General features: G+C 28.0%; 2 protein-coding genes across 3 annotated transcripts in view; one reads left to right on the top strand and one right to left on the bottom strand.

The window, feature by feature from the left end:
* LOC111618167 (cleft lip and palate transmembrane protein 1 homolog) overlaps nt 1–10,718 on the bottom strand; it is a 28,877-nt gene extending 18,159 nt beyond the window's left edge. Inside the window, exons 1-2 of one of the 2 annotated variants that reach the window (XM_023359630.1) lie at nt 10,457–10,718; nt 2,687–2,902 (exon numbers count right to left, since the gene is read on the bottom strand). In XM_023359630.1, the coding sequence (XP_023215398.1) occupies nt 2,687–2,902; nt 10,457–10,531 (291 nt within the window). In that variant the 5' untranslated portion in view covers nt 10,532–10,718. Of the gene's footprint in view, nt 1–2,686; nt 2,903–4,360; nt 4,474–10,456 lie in introns of those variants that run through there. The other variant, XM_023359631.1, reaches the window with a different exon arrangement.
* A 299-nt stretch (nt 10,719–11,017) lies between these two features.
* Nucleotides 11,018–20,334, top strand: LOC111618170 (cytochrome c oxidase subunit 7A2, mitochondrial-like). Its single transcript, XM_023359635.1, has 3 exons — nt 11,018–11,096; nt 16,609–16,728; nt 18,414–20,334. The coding sequence occupies exons 1-3, from the start codon at nt 11,082–11,084 to the stop codon at nt 18,552–18,554; spliced, it is 276 nt and encodes a 91-aa protein (XP_023215403.1). The 5' UTR covers nt 11,018–11,081; the 3' UTR covers nt 18,555–20,334.
* Nucleotides 20,335–20,654: the final 320 nt, after the last annotated feature.

The following is a 20,654-nucleotide window of genomic DNA, read 5'->3' as shown; positions in this document are numbered from 1 at the left end:
TCTTGGGCTACTCAAATATTTTACGTTTTTGATACTAAATTAACTTCTAAAGTATAATTTTTTATTATATTTTTCAATATATTTATTTTGTTTGTACAAAATAAAAAAATTTTTAACGATACAATAGTCTTTGTTAGGCTTAACATTGACAAAAATTCAACGCAAAGTGACACGCAACAAAGAAAAATTTCAACATGGGATAGGTTAATATATTTTTTCGTACATAATCAGTTATCCGAAATATCGATTTTTCAAACAACCCCAGTCCCCAAATGATTCGGATAATCAACGCTCTACTGTATATTAAAATATATTTTACATGTATATGTATATGTTTGTTCATTAAAAACTAAGGACAAATTCAAGAAAAATTTGATCAGAGTTCAAACAATGCTTTTATGTTTGAATTGCACACACTGAAAAAATGTACTTGTTGTATTATGCTAATGTGTTCTCAATTCTTTTTTCATTTTATTTTTGGTATTTGGTTATATATATACTGTATATATAAAACTCCTATCTATTTACCATGTCATCAAAGAAGAGTATGGAAGCAATGAAGCTTAAAGAAAGGTTGTAGTATTGATAAGCAAGATCAAAAAGGAACTTATTGTGAAGCATGAAAACAATATGTGTGGGTTTTGACAGCCATGTTTAAGATGCCAAAGTTAACAATGTGCACCATATTTAAGAATAAGCAAGCAATAAAAGCAGCAAATGTGGATAAAGTTGTGACAACATTGATCTCCGGGAGATTGCATGTTACTGACTGGATGGAAAAATCTACTCCTAGTGGACATAAATAAAAAGCAATTGGCTGGTGATATAATCTCAGAGTATTATTTGTGAGAAAACCAAGCAAGGTCCTTAAAAAACAGGATATCACCACTCCTCACTAAGGTAAATTAATGTAATTTTCATTTTATTGTACAGTACGGTAAGACCCTACTTAATGCTGATTCAATATAATGTGGTCTGTTTGAAGCCTAAAAATATGTTCAAAATGTATGTTGATTCAAATTATCGTGGCATTTCATTGATTCGTATATAATATGATTATTCCCGAACACGAACCAATCAGCAAAAGATGGCAATTTGTCATAGCACTGTATTGTTTGGTGCAATTTTATAAAAAAATGTATCACAGATGCCATAGGAAATATCAGTCTTGCTTGGCAAGAATTAACTGATAAATGCATAAATGGAGTGTGGAAGAAGTTATGGCTGAAGATATCCAAGAATTCTCAACGAGAAGTGCCTATTGCTGTATCATTAGGATGACCAAATTGTCAACCTAATCGATACAGCAGGACTAGGAGATGTAGACGAGCAGGATATTGAGGAGTTACTGCAGGTTTCAGGCGAGAGTCTTACCAACAATGATCTTCAAGAACTGGCAGAACAAGGAATTCATGTAGAACTGGAAAATAGAGATTCTGAAAACAAAGAACCCAAAAAATTTTTCTACAATTTCCTCAGTAAAAGTTTGATAACAATAACTTAAATCGTTATTGCTTTTGCACTCTTTTCAAAATCGTCCAGATTTTGAAAAGAGTGCAAAAGCAAAACAATCTTCTGCTACAGACATTTGCTTAAGAAAAAGCGACAAATAAAACTACATGACTTTATCGCAAAAAACAAGAATTTCAGAAAAGCCAGGATCTTTGTCACAAAAAATGAACTTTACATTTCTGTGTGCATATGTTTGTGTGTTATTTAACATATATAATTATGCAAATTAATATAAAAATAACTTAAAATTATAGTAAAATTTGTTTATTTTTTGGTTGCATGTTTCCCTTTCCTTATTTACTCTATGTTAAAATGACCTCATTTAATACTGTTTCACTTAGCACTTTGTCATCTAGGAAAGCATCCCCCGCGTTAAGCAGGGTCTTACTGTATTTACATAGTTTATTTATTGTTTTCACATTTTAATTTTTATTTAGAGCAGTGTTTCCCAACCTATTTGGATTAGCAACACAGTTTATTTAAATTTAATAAGATTCCTGTGATCAAAATATAGCAGTTGAAATTACCACTAAAAAAACTCACAATTTTACAAATTTACTGTAAAAATAAAAAGAATACTTGAATCAATGTATAAAGTGCTAGTATTGGTAAGCTGAAATATTTGTGGAAGCTCCAGAGTTCATACATTGGCATAAGCATAGATGCATGCAACTTTTGTGAGGGGGAGGAGTAGGCTGATGCTACAAATTTTGCAACAATTGGCATTTTAGTAACTGCCTCCTTCTCCCTTCAGTCAGTTGATGATAAAAAGATGAAAAAGAAATGAAATTTTTAAAAAAGAGCTAATTCAAAATTCTAAAAAGTATTTAATATTTCTGCAACACACTTGAGGCATTAACAAGTGTGACACAAGTGTGACTTAGGAATGTCCAACCTGTGTTGTGACAGAGATAGGGAAACATTGATTTGGAGCATTTAGTTGTGTTATTTTTACCTTACATTATGCATATTTGCTATTTAAAGTTTATCGACATGAGTATTATTTAGTGTCTGGGAATGGATTAATTCACTTTCCATTATTTCTTCTACTGAAAAAATCAATTCAACATTCAGAGTTCAAATGACCTAAAATGAATTAAATCTGATATATGAGACACCATTGTATTCGAAAAGATAAATCAGTAAGCTCAATTTAAAAAATTAATATGATTACCATTAAAGTTCCATTAGGAAAAAGATTGGATGAACCTTGACGTGCAGCTTCAGGGACTTGCCCTCCTTGTTGAGTGGTCTGTGGTCTCCGGAAAAAACTGGTTACAAAATAGATAATAACAGCTCGCAAAATAATACCCTTAATAAGAGACCAATAGGATATTCCTTGCTGCTGTTGCTGTTGCTGAGTTGACTGATCTTGTTGATCATTACTAACCTATAAAATATAATGAAAATTAATTAATAAATTTCAGTTCAATTTATTAGTGGAAAATAATAGATTAATNGAAACAACCCCCAGAAGGTATGATGGAGAATAGAAGATGTCTCTACATCACTAGTTCCTGTTTTTTAAAAATGTTTACATTTTTAATTGGATATATGTTTGTCTTTTTAAAGGATTGTTTGGCGATCAGCAGCCTAAAAGGGAAGGTCAGTCACCGAAAGTGTAATGTCTGGAACACAAATTAATAAATGGTGGTTCCTCTTTTTAGGAAGGACTTTTGTCTTCAAAAAAATTAATCATAATTATCGCCATTGGACAAAGATTTACAAAAATAATTTTAAAGTATCATCACCAGGGGTCAGCTTTCCTCATCTACATTTTACCAGTGTCTATTTCATATAGATAAAAGCCGAAACAACCCCCAGAAGGTATGATGGAGAATAGAAGATGTCTCTACATCACTAGTTCCTGTTTTTTAAAAATGTTTACATTTTTAATTGGATATATGTTTGTCTTTTTAAAGGATTGTTTGGCGATCAGCAGCCTAAAAGGGAAGGTCAGTCACCGAAAGTGTAATGTCTGGAACACAAATTAATAAATGGTGGTTCCTCTTTTTAGGAAGGACTTTGTCTTCAAAAAAATTAATAGTTACTAAGTTTCAATTTTATAAATAACTATTCAAGTTTTAAAAATTGTTTATTTAATTAAAATAAAGTAAGAATATTACCTTGCTTTTCATTACAGAAAGCCAATGTTATTAAAATTAAATGAAAAACAAATATTAATTTAACAGATAAATCAAAAACTATGGAAGAGAATAACAATTATAATAACTAAGACAAAAAAAATGCATACTATTTTTCATATAACTTAACATTCTTATCAAAACATCTAACTACCAGTTAAACTATTTTCTTTTTACTAGAATGTGGCAGTTGCTCAACTAAAAGAAAAAGAATGAAGGCAAAATTCCAAGATTCTAGGCATTGTAACAAATGCTTCAAAATGAAATTTCTAATAAATCACACAGTTCAATGATTTAAATAAGTTATTCATCTTCTTTTTAACAAATTAAAAAAAATTTAGGAATAAAATGCAGAAATTTCATTTAAAAACAAAAAAATAAATGAAACAGCTAAACAAAGAGTATCCAAATGTAAGCAATTGTATAAAATGACTAATTAAATCAGAACTTGGAAGGAAAAGTATTTGATACTGGCTGAAATCTGAACTTGTTCTTCATTAACATTCCATATGTTCTAATTATCCGAATACAATTAACTTATCTATTAATGGAACTCTGAATTTTATTCAGGAAGTAGATGATTTCAATTATATTCTTACAACTACTTTATTAATTAATATATCAAAAAATTCATGTTGAATATTCCTTAAATTACATACTATCTATTTTTTTAAAAAAAAAATCTGGATCTATCTGAATCTTACATTCCTTCTTTGAGTAAGAAAATTTGGATCTTCCATATTAAAAACAATATCATCAACCATTAATTTCACCATTCATTATAAAAATTTATTATTACATAAATAAAAATGCTGTAAATAACAATGCATATAACAATTGAGAAAACTAAAATATGGTGAATGTTTTCTTCAATTTACATAATGTATTATGGTTATTATAATTTATTCCAATTATAGTAATAAAATTAGTGAACTGTAAGAAGAAATATAATTATATCAGCAGTCATAATTATATTATATGAAAATAAATTAACTTGGCTATTTCCAGTACAATCACAGAAAAATTAAATTGTTTACATTGTCTCAGAATGCATTTAATGTTAAACAAAATATCATAGACACAAAATAATTAGTTAATAATGCTCACTCTTTATATGAATTTCAATATTAAATATTTTGTTAAATCACTAATGATGATAATAAAAAAATTAAGTTTTCTTGTAACTAAGATAAACAATTGAAATAAAATCTTTTACATTCATAAAATTCTCCATTAGATTTTTCTTATATAAACAACAACTCAAACTTGATTTTTGATTAAAGCCAGACGGTCTGCTGAATTATCTGGCTACGATTAGACTAAGTTAATAATTAGATACAAAGTAATTATTTGTATCTAATTATTTACTTAGTATAATTATAGTACAATAATTTGGCAAGTTGTCTAGATTTTTCTTTTAAAGATATTCAAATGTATATCAAATTTTATCTTTAATACACCAATAATGACATAATGATAAAGTATTCTGCAGCTGAAGCACTCTTTTGAAATTATGTAACCACCATAATAAAAAAAAAGTAGAAAATTTAATAAAAAGTCCTCCTGGTAAATAATGATTTTTTTTTCAAATTCTAAAAATTTTTTTTATATATAAAAAGCAATTTATTTTTAAATAAAAGAAATTAGGAGATAAAATTCCTTTTGAAAAGTATCATCTCAATTTGTTTTTATTTTAGAATATACAAAAACTAATAGGCATAAATTATTACAAAAGTTAAGATGATTATGAAAGACGTGTCCTTCTTAAAAATATTGCAAAAACAGGATAACTTAAAATTTAGTTTATTGTAGATTATTCCAGTACTCTTTAAATGTTCTTGAGCTTTTTTCTAGTTTGTTTTTGTTCAAAACAACTGAAAACACTGCTAATTTCTTTTTAAAGAACAAATTTCTTACCACGAGTATAAGTTGCTTTTTAATACTTCATTTATAGAAAAGAAAATTCCAGCTTTTGAGGAGTTTTTAATACTTCAATTATTATAAGTGAAAAAAGTAAGTTTTCATTTTTAAAGATTCTTCTAAACTTCTCTACATTTTTGCAATCTGCATCTGAAAATAACTATCTGTTTACATTATTCAGAATGATAGTTTAATGGAGAACTGATAGTTTAAACTGATAAATATAGTGAATCTTTAAAGTGATTTTTTTATGTCAACAATTTTAACATCAAAATTTCTTCATTACTATTATTATTCAAATACTAAAGATAATTGTAATTGCATATTCAAATGTAGGAGAATTGAAAAACTATGTAATGTTGAGACAGAATATTACAGTTAATTTTTCTCAAAGTTGCTTGAAGTATTTTTTAGTTTAGAGTATTTTGAATAACACTTTCCAGAAGTACACACATTCATCATCTGATACTAAGCAATTATCAACTCTTAAGCAAGTCAAGTTTTGAATTGCAATATATAATTGAAAAAACTCAGTTTTTCAATCATATACCACAACTTGGTTTGTAGTGCATGGTTCATAGCACAAGGTCTAGATGCAATGTTTTTTAATATTAAAGTTTTCATTTCTTAACTTTAGTGTTGTGTCAATAGCTGATGTAATCAAGCCAAAATTGATATATGTTTACAATATTGATATTCTAAAATATTTTAATATTTGATACCAATATACTGAAATATCAATATATTGAAGAAATCTCTATCAAAATTTTGATATTGATATTACTTCTCCAGCCTTGCTCAACTTGTTTCCCTACATCTTTAACCCAAAAATCCTTTTTAATAAATTACACTTATCTCAAAAGCTATAAACATTTCAAATGCATAACAAAAACTTTATTTACATGATATGTGTTATTTAAAAAACAAAAAATCATTCTTATTTGATTAAAACAAAAAATAATCACTATAATATATTAAAAATTTAATTGAGATAATTCTAAATATTTATTTGTCATGGTAAATTTTTTAATTCTTTATGCCTCATACAACTAACAATCCAATTATTGTAAAATACAAAAGTTTATACATTTAGTTTATACAATTTGCAATAATTAATACATAATTCATGTATATTTATGATTTCCTAAGCTTTATATTATGAAAAATAAATTTGAAGGTTATTTCATAATTCAAATTTAGTAGTATAATAGTTACAAGACATCTTAAGCAACAAATAAGAAATTTAATTGTCTACATAAATTTATTTTTTTTTTCTTTTTGTAAAATTAAGTTAAATATATTCTTAAAATTCATTGCTATGAGGATAATGTTTTTTTAAATTTGATATTACATCATAATTAATTGACAAAGAATTAGTGAAGTATAAACATTAAAATTTCAGTAATGTTAAAAAAATTACTTCAGCATTCAGAGATAATTCTTAAACTACAAATTTTATTAAACTAATACTATCTGTTAAATGTAATCATATTAAATTTTATTTTCAATTATAAATAAATATATATATATTTAACTAAAATTAAATTATTAAATAGTTTGCAATATTTTAAAATTTCTCTATAAAATTCCCATCTGTTTATTGTGTTAAAAACATGTCAAGAACACTAAGACAATAATACAAACACTGATGACAAGATAGAAGAACAGATAAAGATAACAATTAACAAAAACAGGTGTAATTTTGATTCTGCTTTCACGTGTCTTTCAAGACACACAATCAATCGACATTGTTTGCAAGTCAGCACATTAGATGTTCTAACAATTTCAGGCAATTACAATTGACACTTGTCAAAGAAAAGTAAACACTAGTTTAGCATTAAAAAATCAATATATAAAAGATGAAGTAATTGATATAGAAAATGTAAATGAATTATTACAATATTAATTAAAATCTACTTAGAGTTGTAGTTCTCAAACAAGTAAATACATCATCAATATTAAAGAATGTTAGAATGTTCCAAGAATATTTTAGAAATCATCATACTTTTTAATATTAACAACATATTGAAATGATTACATAAATTCTATAACCATATTTATAAAAATGACTCATTAGAAAAATATTATATCCATTCATGCATGTGACAATTTTAAAAACTTAATTTAAATATCAAATATTAATAATTATATCAAAATTACCAGATTAGAATTGGGTTAATTTAAAAAGGCAATAATGTGATGCTGCAGGTAGTCATACGGCCATCTATCAATAACATTGATTACATGATTTCAAATTTTTAAATTTGACAAGTGATTAATCGATAATATAATAAACATTTTGACTTTTTTTTAAACAAATTCTGACACAACTTTATTAAATTAACAATTTTCAAATGTCAGTCTTCCATTTAAACAGATATTAAACATTTAATTACAAAAAAGTTACTAAATACAATTATCCTCATGTAATTAACTGATTATAACTTAAGACAAAATCCTAATCAAAGAAAGATACTTAACCAACAATAATCAAATTTCTCAATATAAAGCATAATGAGTCTGAAATAGCACAAATCACTCAACACTAATGCAATCAGTTAAAGCATACTTATTCATCTTTACAATTACTTTTTTGTATACACTTTTGACTTCATATTTGTGAAATATTATTTAAGTGTTTACAAAAATTAACAATTACTGTTAGTTTACTATTATTAAATTCATAAATACATTTACATGAAAAAAATTATAATTATAATTTCATTACTTTGCAAAAATCAATTTCTATTTAACATTCTTTAATTATGCAAATTAATTACTATGACAGGAAATGTCAAGATGGCAACCAAATCATAATGAATTGATCCCCAGAATATGAAAATAAAAAGCAAACAAATGTGAGTTATTAAATATAATTATAAATAAAATTTTCTTTTATGGTCTCACAATTAGATTTAGAGAAATCTGGATAACAACTACAACTACTGTCTAATGTTGAAACATTAGAAGAGGATTTAATTATAATTCATTCTTTGAGGATACTTACATAAGTATATAGTGTGATTTTATATATATACACGTGTATACACACACACACACCAGTTTTTGCAATAATATAATTAGTGTGTAAAAATAAAAAAAAGCAGACTTAACTTAAGTTTTACCATTGAATTATTAGTAATTTAATTCTATTTTTATTAAAGTTTAAAACTTAAAATTCTATGTAAAATTTGCATGATAAATGAAAGTAATGTAGAAGTAATATCAAATTTGTATTCAAAACATTTAAGCATAAATTACATTTTTGCAAAACACTGATACATCACATTTAAATGTTAATAATTAAAAAAAAATGGTATTGTAATGCATATGTAAATTCTTTATATGTTAATGTGAAGAGAAATAAAAAGCAGGAAAAGTTACTAAAAATGCAATCTTAATAAAAATAGCTGAAGGAAGTAGTAAAAGTATTTCATGGTAAAATGATTACGAATTGCAAGTAAATTGAATATAGGTTACTATAATTTTGTCTTTCAAACTAGCCGAATAAATCTATAAATTTAGAACTAATGATAAATTTAAAATGGAGTCTAATAATTATTCCTACCAACAGCAGTAATTTATTTCTTTTTTTAAAAATTATCCAATATAGAAACAACAAAATATGTCTGAAAGATTGTATTTTCCCTATGTTTTAACACTTTAATATTAACTGCATTAATCTTCATTCAAATAACATTAACGTACCAATTGCAATTTGTATAAATAAAAATATTTACAACTTTAGAGAGTTGAATATAGAAAAATCGCAATAATTTAAAATTACAGATTTATGATAAAAACAAAATTACAATTAATGCATCTTCACAATAAACAAATTCTGAAAGACTAAGTAACCTGAAAACATTAACTTTTCATCCTAGCTTTTAAAAATATTAAACCATTTTTAGATAAACACATTACATATTTTACTATTAATATGTTAATATATAGAATNTTGCATAGTACGGAACTGTTTATACAAGTGAAACTATATGCGTTCTTTTAATAATAATTAAGAAGGTTCAAAGTTACTAGGTTAAATTGGTTTATTTCTTATGAGTTGAAGGATTTTCTCGTATAAATATTCCAAGAAAATTACAGATATATCAGGTTTTTTATAATATATATATATATATGGAATGGAAGAAAAGATAATCCTGCAGTTACGTCAATCTACCGCATATTTTTTAAATCATCAACAATATATATTGTTGATGATTTAAAAAATATGCGGTAGATTGATGTAACTGCAGGATTATCTTTTCTTCCATTCCATATATATATATATATTATAAAAAACCTGATATATCTGTAATTTTCTTGGAATATTTGTACGAGAAAATCCTTCAACTCATAAGAAATAAACCAATTTAACCTAGTAACTTTGAACCTTCTTAATTATTATTAAAAGAACGCATATAGTTTCACTTGTATAAACAGTTCCGTACTATGCAACGTCCACCGACATAACCTGCAGGACCAAAAAATAAATGATAATGCGCGACATATAAAGTAAATAATTTTTATATAAATAAATTTAACACACTACACATATATAACTTCACAAAAATTCTATAAAAACTTACTTTCCTTGTACTAAAATATATATATATAAAGAAACTAATTTTTTAAATAAAAATCAAAGGAAAAACTCATAATCTTTATGTAAAATGAATTTAAATACTTAAAACAATTACTTTAAAGTATATTTATTTATTAATATTTATAACTATTTTCAGTTGAAAAATAAATAAATAAAAAGACAAAAAAATGTGTAGTAAGCCGTTAATGACTCAACTGATTTATACTTCTAGAGATTAATATAAAGATATGTACGAAGTTAATTATTCAATATATTTCTTATAAACGTAATTTACCTCGTTTGATTCATTCCCATTTGAATCTATTAATTGCTCAGTTTCATCGTCTCTATTTTGTGAAGTATCCACCATTTTTATAAAGATTTAAAATATTTCGATATCCAAACAAATATATTTGAGATCTTTATAGGTTTATAAAGTCAAAATTGAAAGTAAAATTATAATTTAGGTCAAAAAGAGAATTTAATCCTTGAGAAATTACCAACACACCACAATCTTCTCCAAACCAGGCATTACTGGCAATAATCTCGTTCTCACTTTTTCGGTGACGCAATCGTTTTTGAGTTAAAAAAAATTGGCGAAAAGTTTAATAAAAGCAAAAATCGTTACGTTGTATAGTTTTACTTTTTATTTTTAATTAATAAAAAATATTTTTCTAAAGTTGTTCCAACTTTAATGTACTTAACGAAATTTTTAAAATTGATATTCTTTATTATTTGATTTTTTAAAATTTTATATAATCGTATATTTATTTTAATTAATTTATATCGAAATTAATTAATTATAAATTATTTAAATTAAAATTTATTTCGTTTAATATATTATAACTATTTTTAGTTCGAGATTAGCGGCGAGAACGTCCTACGTCCATTTTGTTTGGAAGTTACAGAAGAAGAAGAAAATGAATGTTCAAAGAGTAAGAATAGAAAATATATCTTTTATGAATACGTGAAAATTTATTTATTGATGGATTGATGAAATTATTTAAGTGTTTATAAGATGCTATAATGTCCATTAAAGATTTTATTTTTAATTCAGTTGCTGAATATGTAATTTATAAAGCTGAAAACATAAAAAAAGATGATTAATTAAGTAAATTTTATTCCAAACACCCAAATTTACTTAGCTGATATGAAGGATTGTTTGCATAATGTATATAATCTATGGTAATGGTACTGTACAGGGTACATAAGATACATAAGTTAATCAAATTTAAAATTTTGGGCAATGTTTCTTTAGCATATCCAAGTTAAGGATGATGATGATGATCATCATCATCATCCTCAACTTGGAATTTAATATCATTGTCATTAATGTGTGGATTTCTACGCACTTAAAAGTCTGAAATATTCATGCTAATATACTCCCGAAACAAATAAAATGTGCAGTGTTTTTTATTTTGATTCTCTTAAATGAAAATGCTTACACTGTCTAATGACATTTTAGACACATTTTTTACAAAGGTTATGCGAACATGTGAAAACAAGTTCTGTGTTTAGGAATGGTGTGTCATTTCCACCCATAATGAACTGTAGTGAGAGAAAGATCCGAACATTCAAGCCGCATTATGTAGGCCCCAAGCACTTTATTTGATTCCTGCTTTGTTTTGGATGTAATAATAGGGATAGAAAGGCATAGTTCCAAAAACTGCCCTAAGATATAATAGAGATTGCTGTAATATTTTCTATGTATTCACTTTGAGCTTTGGTGCTACTGTCAGATTTCTACAGCTGCATTAAAAGATACTTAAAAAAGAATTAATGCTACCACTCTTCAGCTTTCACTCCACCCTGTTTCAGCCCCAAAAAGCGAAATTGAATGATATATACTTTTTCTTTTTAGTTAATAACTAAACTGTCTGTTTATATTTTTTAGATTTTATTAATTATTACAGTTGATTATGTATAATACAAAATACACAGTGTATCTATATTGGAATCCATAAATGTAGGTGTGTGTTTCTGACATCAAAACATTACAAAAAATTCATATGAACATGGATCCAAAAATCCTTTATTGGAAGTTATAAGGTTTATTGCTAATGTTACACGTAAGGCATTTAACAACATAGATTTACAAAAATTGCTCAAAGTAACCTCCTCCTGCTTCGATGCATCCTCGAGCCTGCATTCCATGCTTTGCCATACTCTGTTGAAAATTCGTGGAATGTTTTGAATTTGGTCAAAGCCATTTTGGATATGCTCCCTCAGAACACCAACATCAGGTACAGGAATTGAATACACCAAGGATTTTAAATGTCCCCAGAGGTAAAAATCCATAGGATTCAAATCTGGTGAACGGGCAGGCAATGGATCCCCCTTGACCAATCCTTCTGTTTGGACATTGGTTATTGAGATACTTGCAAACATGGGTCACTACAAGGAATTCCTTTCATAACTCCCTAACAAAGGATTGTCAGACTCTGTGATTTCACCCATGAACCCAATTCCAATTTACTGGAACATTAAGCAGAAGGTTAGGCTCTGGTCACTTTCAAGTTACATCATCATCTGATGACTGCTACTTAGCATTATTAGTCAAATGCAATAGACTGGCAACAGCACCTGCTTTACATTTAAGCTTTGTTGCAGTTATAGGGAGGCCTGAATCTGTGACCACTGTAAGAAGGAGATTGCATTCACATGGGTTTTGTGTGTGAAGGCCAAACATTTCTGTTCCATTGTCTGCCAGGCACAGTAGCCCATTTACAGTGGTATCAGGAATATGTCATTTGGACTATAGATGATTGGAGCAATGTCCTGTTCACCAATGAGTCATGATTTGCTTTACACTCAGAAGATCAACAAATTTTGTGTGGAAAGAGAGTGGTACACAGAATCAAATGATTAAGATTTTTCAATGGCATTCTTTTTATGGTGGTGGCATCCTTATATGGGCTGGAATTTCCTTAGATGACTGTATTGATCTCCTTGTCTTATGGTGTGGTATGGTGATGGGCCAAAGATATCAGGATGAAATCCTTGACTCTTATGTGGATGCAATTGGTTCTAAATTTGCTCTTATGGACGACAATGTTTGGCACATAGAGCTTGTACTGTACACAGTTACCTAAAGGCAAAGGGAATGCAGTGGCCAGCATATTTACCAGATCTGAATCTTAGAACTGCTGCAAACTACAGGAGGAGAAGCTAGTGTATGCTTGGTCAAGCTCCAAAGCCCCTCTTTCTTTCCCCCAAAGCTACTAGCCATTTTCCCCACTTGCACTTGCTAGCACAACAATTTTATCTGTTAGAATTCTGTCGTGATGCGAGCATACACTCACATCATAGCACTAGCAAAGACTTAACCACTCGGGCGCGAAGAAAAGGGAAGGACCTGTGACGTCATTGGGTGTGCTAGTGCACATTTGCTAATGTTTTGCTCTCACAAAGCAATAGTTTGCCATACCATGGAATGGTCTGGGGAGAGCTGTAGCTTCTCACCAAACTCCTCTGAACAGTACTTGAGCTCTAACTTACTCTCATACAACAGTGGGGATTTCTGCCTTATGACTTCACTAATCATCTGATAGCTGTCATGAATTATCATTGTGCAGTTTGCATAAGTGTAAGAAGAGGTCATATCTCTTTTTGACAAACATTCCTCATTCACTAATGCTAATAATAGGCAGAGACTTATTCTATGTTACTGTAAAATTTGAAGTAAATTGCTGCAGTAGTTTCTGATTTGTGTCCAATTTTCACTTTCACACTTATTTTTTTGGAGGGGGAATATATATATACAATATTATATTATATATATATTAGCAAGAAATGGTGCTTAATGACTGCCTCTAAGGCCAAATTACTTAACCTTTAATTAATAATACTAGTAATATAGCCTGATATATTTGGCAGTCGTTTGGCAAAATTAAATTTATCCATTTCTTCAATTATATTTTATAAATTGATCTTGGTCCTTCTATATCTATTACATTTATGTTTATTTTAACTATATAGCATTGCTCATATATACTAGGAACAGTGAATTTCCTGTTCGAATTACATGGATGATCATCCATCTAATAAATCTTTAAAATCTATCTTGCATATTTTTATAAAGATTTTAATAAATGCTGTCATGCTCTCATTCATTTTTGCAAATATCGGTGAGCCAGTTAGTGCAGCTTTTTATTTATGAGAATTTTTTAGCAAAAGCAAAATTTTTTGTCATCTATATAGAAATTATTATTTTTTAGGTATCAAAATATAGAACATTTTCCAAAAAATAAATTATTATATTGCTATATTGAGTCTATTTGAAATATTTTTATATTTAAATAATGCTCATGTCTCATTTATCATTGATTGTAACTGAGAATAAAAATTAATGAGTCATTGAAATATCTTTACTGACATTGTTTTTGAATTTAAGTAAATGTTTTATTGTTTTTGGGAAAACTGATCTCGATTGAACTCATGTTACAGATATTTCAAGATCTTCATGAATAATGAAATACAATGTGATGATAGAAATGTACAGTTGCTGCTGTATCTATTACCAGTATTCTGTTATCTGAAATTTCAATACAGTAAATGTTGGCTTTAGAATAATTGGTTTTAAATTATGATTGATATATTTTATCATCATATGATCTTGTCCTTTATGAAATTTGTGCATGTTTGACATTTTATTTAAAATTTTTATACCTAACAACATATAGAAAAAATATACATTATTTAAAAAATGTTTGAATTCACAATCATTTTAGTGCAAACAAAGATATCAGGTGTTAATTGTTTTTTATTTAAAAATGATTATCAATGCTAAAATAGATTTATTGTATAAATTTTAGTAGTATTAGTTTAATTTGTATGATTAGTATTTCCAAAAATTGTAAAAAAGCAAATAAAATCAGTTATACTGTATTTCAAAAAACTGGGTACTTAATTATATAACACCAAATAAACCATCACCAGTTCATAACCAAACAGAAAAATTCTTTCTATGAACGTTTTCATCTATTACATATAGATGAAAACATTTGTAGAAAGAATTTTTCTGTTTGGTTATGAACTGGTGATGGTTTATTTGGTGAGTGTTATATAAAATCAGTTAATTGAAAGTTACAAAATGTATTTACAGTTTTGTTGCATGTGAACAGATTATAGTTGAAATCATTTCAAATGTTTAAGTTATATACAGGTAGCCCTCGGTTTACGTCGCAGTTCTGTTCCTACAAAAGCTGGTGCAAATCGAATCGGCATAAAACGAACCTGTATTTACAGTGAGGTATAGGATTAGGTTCCACATAAGTGAAAAATATGCAAATAATTTTGTTTATTAATACAATATAATACAAAGTACAAATAAATTTAATTTTTAAAATGTATTTTATCATAAAATAAAGTAAAATGTTTTTATTTAAAATTTTTAGTTTCGAATTTCTTACATTTTTCGGAAAAAAGTATCTATCTTTAATTGTTTACATTTTTGATTTCTTTCATTAAGAATTTCAGAATATGGTCGAATATGATGCTCCTTTTTACATTTACACTTCACTCCCAACATTGTCTAACTCACAAACTTCATCCGTCAAACTTTCCTTAGTTGAAAGGATACGTTAACCCGACGTAGAGCTACAGACAAGCAAAGACACTGATTGGTCGACCACCGGTCTCCTTAGCGCATATATAAGGTCAGTTTGAGTGGGAAAATTTAAGGTGGCCAAGGAGAGATAAATATTGTCTGGCCAACGAGAAGTAGATTTGTCTCACTAACGATAATTTGTGATCACCGGAAGTGCTATTGCGTCATAAGGTGTATTCCTGAACGAACTGATACGGGATACATTCATTGGCGCTATGGATTCGGACGCCATTTATTGGACTATTAAGTTTAATATCTTGACTCTTGGGTACCTAGTATTTTAATATTAATTTAATGCAAATGTATACATACCCAATAATATTAAACAGAAAAAATAAATATATTTAATAAAAATCTTTGTTTTAACGAATGTACGATGTCGCGGCTCAGTAAATACGTCAACACTGAAATGAAAATCAGTCTAGCATAGGGAAAATCGGGAAATTACACCTCGAAACGGCGAATTGCGCAGCGGCGTTATTGTGAATCGGCATAAACCGAGGGCTACCTGTACTAAACTGTTGTCATAACACATGCTTCAAAGCCTACTGTAGCCTTGGTTTTATTAAAAATGTAAAAAAATATTTTTGCTTATTCAAAATAACTGATTTTAGTCATGTGTATCTTAGAATTTAATTCTTATATAATATAAACAGATAAATTTATTGTTTCATTTTATTTTAAATACAAGGAGCATTTGTAAATTTGAGGATTATTTGAAATTGATATACATGTGATAATGCATTTGGAATAGAAATAACATAATAAATATAGCTGTTAAACATTTATTCTTCATTTCAACAATAATACAATTTAACTCAAATGTTTTGCATTTTTAGGGTATTGTTTGTCTAGCACGCTATGGACGTCAGTTTACTAGTAGTTCCAAAATGTTGAAAGAACCCGAATTTGCAATTCGTCAGAAGAAGAAACTCAAAGAATTGCAAAAAAGATATGCGGTAACTAATCATTTGGATATCAAAACTAATAATACTTGTTTAAATATTAAATTGGTAATTTTTACTAATAAGGAAACCCTTTCAGGTGAATATTGAGTTAGGAGTTGAAACTTTGTCCTTCCTAATTTGTGGTTGGAGATGATGATTCTGTAAGCCTAATTGCTTTTCTGACCTACTAGGATTGGTCAAGAGATAATTGAATATCATGATGAGTATTATTTTGGTCTAAAGTGATTGAAACAAAGCACAAGTTTGCAATGGAAACATTTTGAAAAAGAAAGTTATATTGTAATTTTTGACCAAGCAATTGGCTGTTTGTATATTAAAAGTGATATCCAACAGATTTTCAAGGGAGTCAAATGGGTTAGTCATGTAACCAGATCCCATAAATACTGAATCATATTCTTAAACTGTGAACAAAATAGGCTATAAGCGCATGAATGTATTCTTGTGAAGTTAGTGGTTTATGGAATTGTGGTTGAGTTGGTGGTACTTTAAACTTTGTCCTGACCTAATAGTGTCTTTGCCATTTATGAAGATGGCAAAGACATCAGGTCAGGACAAAGATTAAAGTATCAACTCAACATTCATCTGAAAGTGTTTCCCTGTAAAGTTGTTTGAGTGTAATAATCAGACTTTATAAAAAAATTATAATATATTATATTAATGTAATGCATTTATTTTGAAATTTAGGTATTTAAACATTTAATGTTTCTAATATTTACAAATGATTTCTTATAAGAAATATAATGACAATATAAATATTTTAATATATATCAGATTTCAAAATGATACCTATCAGGTACAAATAATGTTTGCATCATTATTTAGTTTAAAATGATGATATATATACTTCAAAGACAAAATTTTTTTTGTTAATGCTATGTATCGCTATATATATAATTATTTTGAAATTTACCTATACTGATTATAATATCTATGATTTATGATAAGTGGTTTCTAGTATAAATACAGTAAAACTCTAAATCTTGAATTTAAAGGGATCAAGAATGGCCACTTCAAGTTATGGAGTGTTCTATACACAGAGATATATAAAAAATAGAATAATTTTTATTCACATGCAAAGTATAAAGGAATAGAATAAGGGATATAATTCTGTGATATATTTAAGTTGACAATATTTATTCAAATGATTATTAGAATAACATATCAGACTTTAGTAAAGATTAAAATAATTATCATGAATTTGAGTATATCACACAATTACCTTCCTATGCTACATCAAATTTAAATATTCCCATTAGATCTGGGTGTTTCCACTAAGCTGGCAACTGTGCTCATGAATGCTCATGAACAAAAGATACATTGCCTGAGAAAACACCTTCAATCAATAAGCAAGCCAATGATACAGTCTTGGCTTGCTCATTGGCTTTTTTATACAGTTGTATTTTAAAGCCATTTTACAGGCAGTACAGCAAAAGAATTCGTGGAATTTAATTGGTAGGTCAGCATCTGTTGAGTTTAACTTAAGGAGGAACAACAATGAGATGCATAATATATTTTTGATTTTTGGAGTAGAAAAATATATAATGTGTTCACTAGGACTAGCAATCCAGTTTGATTTGAGGGATTCAAGATTAGAGGTTTTACTGTACATAGTTTTCATTAGTTGAATATTAAAAAAAACATTTTATATTTTTATTTATATATAATTTATTTTGTAGATTGATGATGGTGTTCCAATGCATCTGAAGGGAGGTGCTATTGATCGTGTTTTGTATGGAACCACTTTAGCTTTGTGTGCTGTGGGAACAGTTTATTGTTTTTATACAATTTATGAATTAGCACAACCGAAAAAGAATTAGTATGAGGTTGTGAAAAATTAGCTACTTGAAAGAAATTAATTAAATCAAATATGAAAATATTATAGTTTAAATATTATCTGTCAGCTTAAAAGCTGAAAAGAAATTTGTAAAGTTTGTGAGATGTAGTTAATTAACAATAAATTATCAAGGAAAATTCAGTCATTGATATTTCTGTTAATAAGAATTAATCCTAATTCATGATTATGTCTCATATAAAGTTCAAAAACAGTACATTATAATTAGTTGTTATTTCTTGAATTTAACAAGTACACAGTAGAATTGTGAGTGTCCTGATCTCAATTGGTTGACCCTGTCATTTGGATGCAGTCTGAAAATATATGTATAGTATGCTTCTTTTATCCCTATCTCTTATTAGGAAGTATGTGACTGTTCTGTAAGGAGGATGAATAGGAGACAGTGACATGTTACATGTTCATTTTTGAATTATGTTTTTTCAACAGAAAAGTCTGAACAGTAAAATAGATCCAAAAAGCCATAGAAAATGGGTAGTTTGACAATAGTGACTAAAAAGAATTTTAGTCTGTGTAAATTTCTGTCAAATTTGCACAACTTTTGTTCTTTTCTAGAATAGGAATATTAACAGTTTCTGAAATAAAGAAAATAATACTGATAAAATGGCTACAAAGTTTAAGTTTTGCTTCTAAACAGTGTGGTCTAGGGAAAAGGAAGAAACTCAAAAAAGTTGAAAATCCAAAAGTAGAAGCATTGTACTTCTGGTTTGTGCTAGAACATAGGAAAGGTTTGCCAATTAGTGGACAAATATCCAAGAAAAGCAAAATTTATGGAAAAATTACTGGAAGAACCAATGCAAGTGAAGGCTAGCTACAAATCAAATCATATTTTGGTGTTCAAATTCCGATTATTTGTGGTGAGAGACTTACAGGTGATTTTAACCATTTTTTCCTGTTAAGAGGAATTAGAAAAATCTTTCAGTGAAGCAATTTGTAATGCTGATGAAAGCAGCCTTTACTTAAGAAAGCTTCCAAACAAAACTTTAGTGAATTTCCATGAAGCTCAAGTACAAGGATTCTATTCCATAAAGAAAAACTCATCATCATAGTTTGTGCAAATGCTTTCAGAACACAAGGTGAAGCTCCTACTCATCAGAAAATCAAAACCATTCTGGAAACTTAAATCTCAATCTTTTTTTTTTACTTTATGATTTTTATGCATGGAAACCCAAAGAATAATATTTAATTCATCTCAACCTTGTTCAACATTTTTACTATTGTTTCTGTTAGGACAAGTCAAATGAAAGTGAGCCAATATAAATTATTCAAAAACATGCCTGTATTAAAAGTAATGACCACTGTCATTGAGGTGTTTGTTCCACTACGTAGCAAGTTTGGTAATTCCATGCTCTTAGAAGTCCTTTGATTTCTGCTTTAGGAAGTTATGATCACATGCACTTCTGTAATCAATATAAACCTGTAATCCTTCAAGTGCTTCAATTCACCAAAAACATGAAGTTGCATGGTAAAAGGTCTGGACTGTAAGGTGGTGTTGCAGAATTTCCCATTTGAAGTTCTCAAGCTTGTCACAAGTTTGGGATTGTGTCAGTCTTGTAATGTCATCAAGAGGATCACCATCACCATCTGACAAGACTTATTCTTGATTGTGTGCAGAATTAATGCAGTGTTTCACCATACAGCCTGAACTTCTTACCATATTACTTTCATGTGTTCTGTGAATTATTGAAGAGGCACTGAAGTGATAGTTTCACCACATTCAGAAGTGCAAATAAAAATAATGAGAACGATTCTATGACGCAGATCTCTGTACTATTATTGTGAAATAGTAAGCATAACAATTCTTAATTCATTGTTTTTAAAAATCTTAATAACTATAATGTCTTAGGAATTTTAGGCTTTATCAGAGGTATTAATTTACATATGATATGGAGAGTGCCTATGGCCCAATGGCATGAAGGTTGAGAAAAGCGAAATCCTCGGGTTTAATATACAGTGTACATCCATGTACCTAGCACCAATCTATTTTATTTCTTTAGCTTCTGTTATCATATCCTAAAAGCACTCCATTTATAGGGGAAAACAGAACGGTTTTAGGCTAAAACGTTTT

This window comes from Centruroides sculpturatus, unplaced genomic scaffold, assembly GCF_000671375.1.
Source record: "Centruroides sculpturatus isolate CEXI.00-Female unplaced genomic scaffold, Cexi_2.0 scaffold62, whole genome shotgun sequence".
NCBI lineage: Eukaryota > Metazoa > Arthropoda > Arachnida > Scorpiones > Buthidae > Centruroides > Centruroides sculpturatus.
The sequence above is the reverse complement of the archived record's forward strand: the minus strand, read 5'-3'. Positions and strand labels throughout refer to the sequence as shown.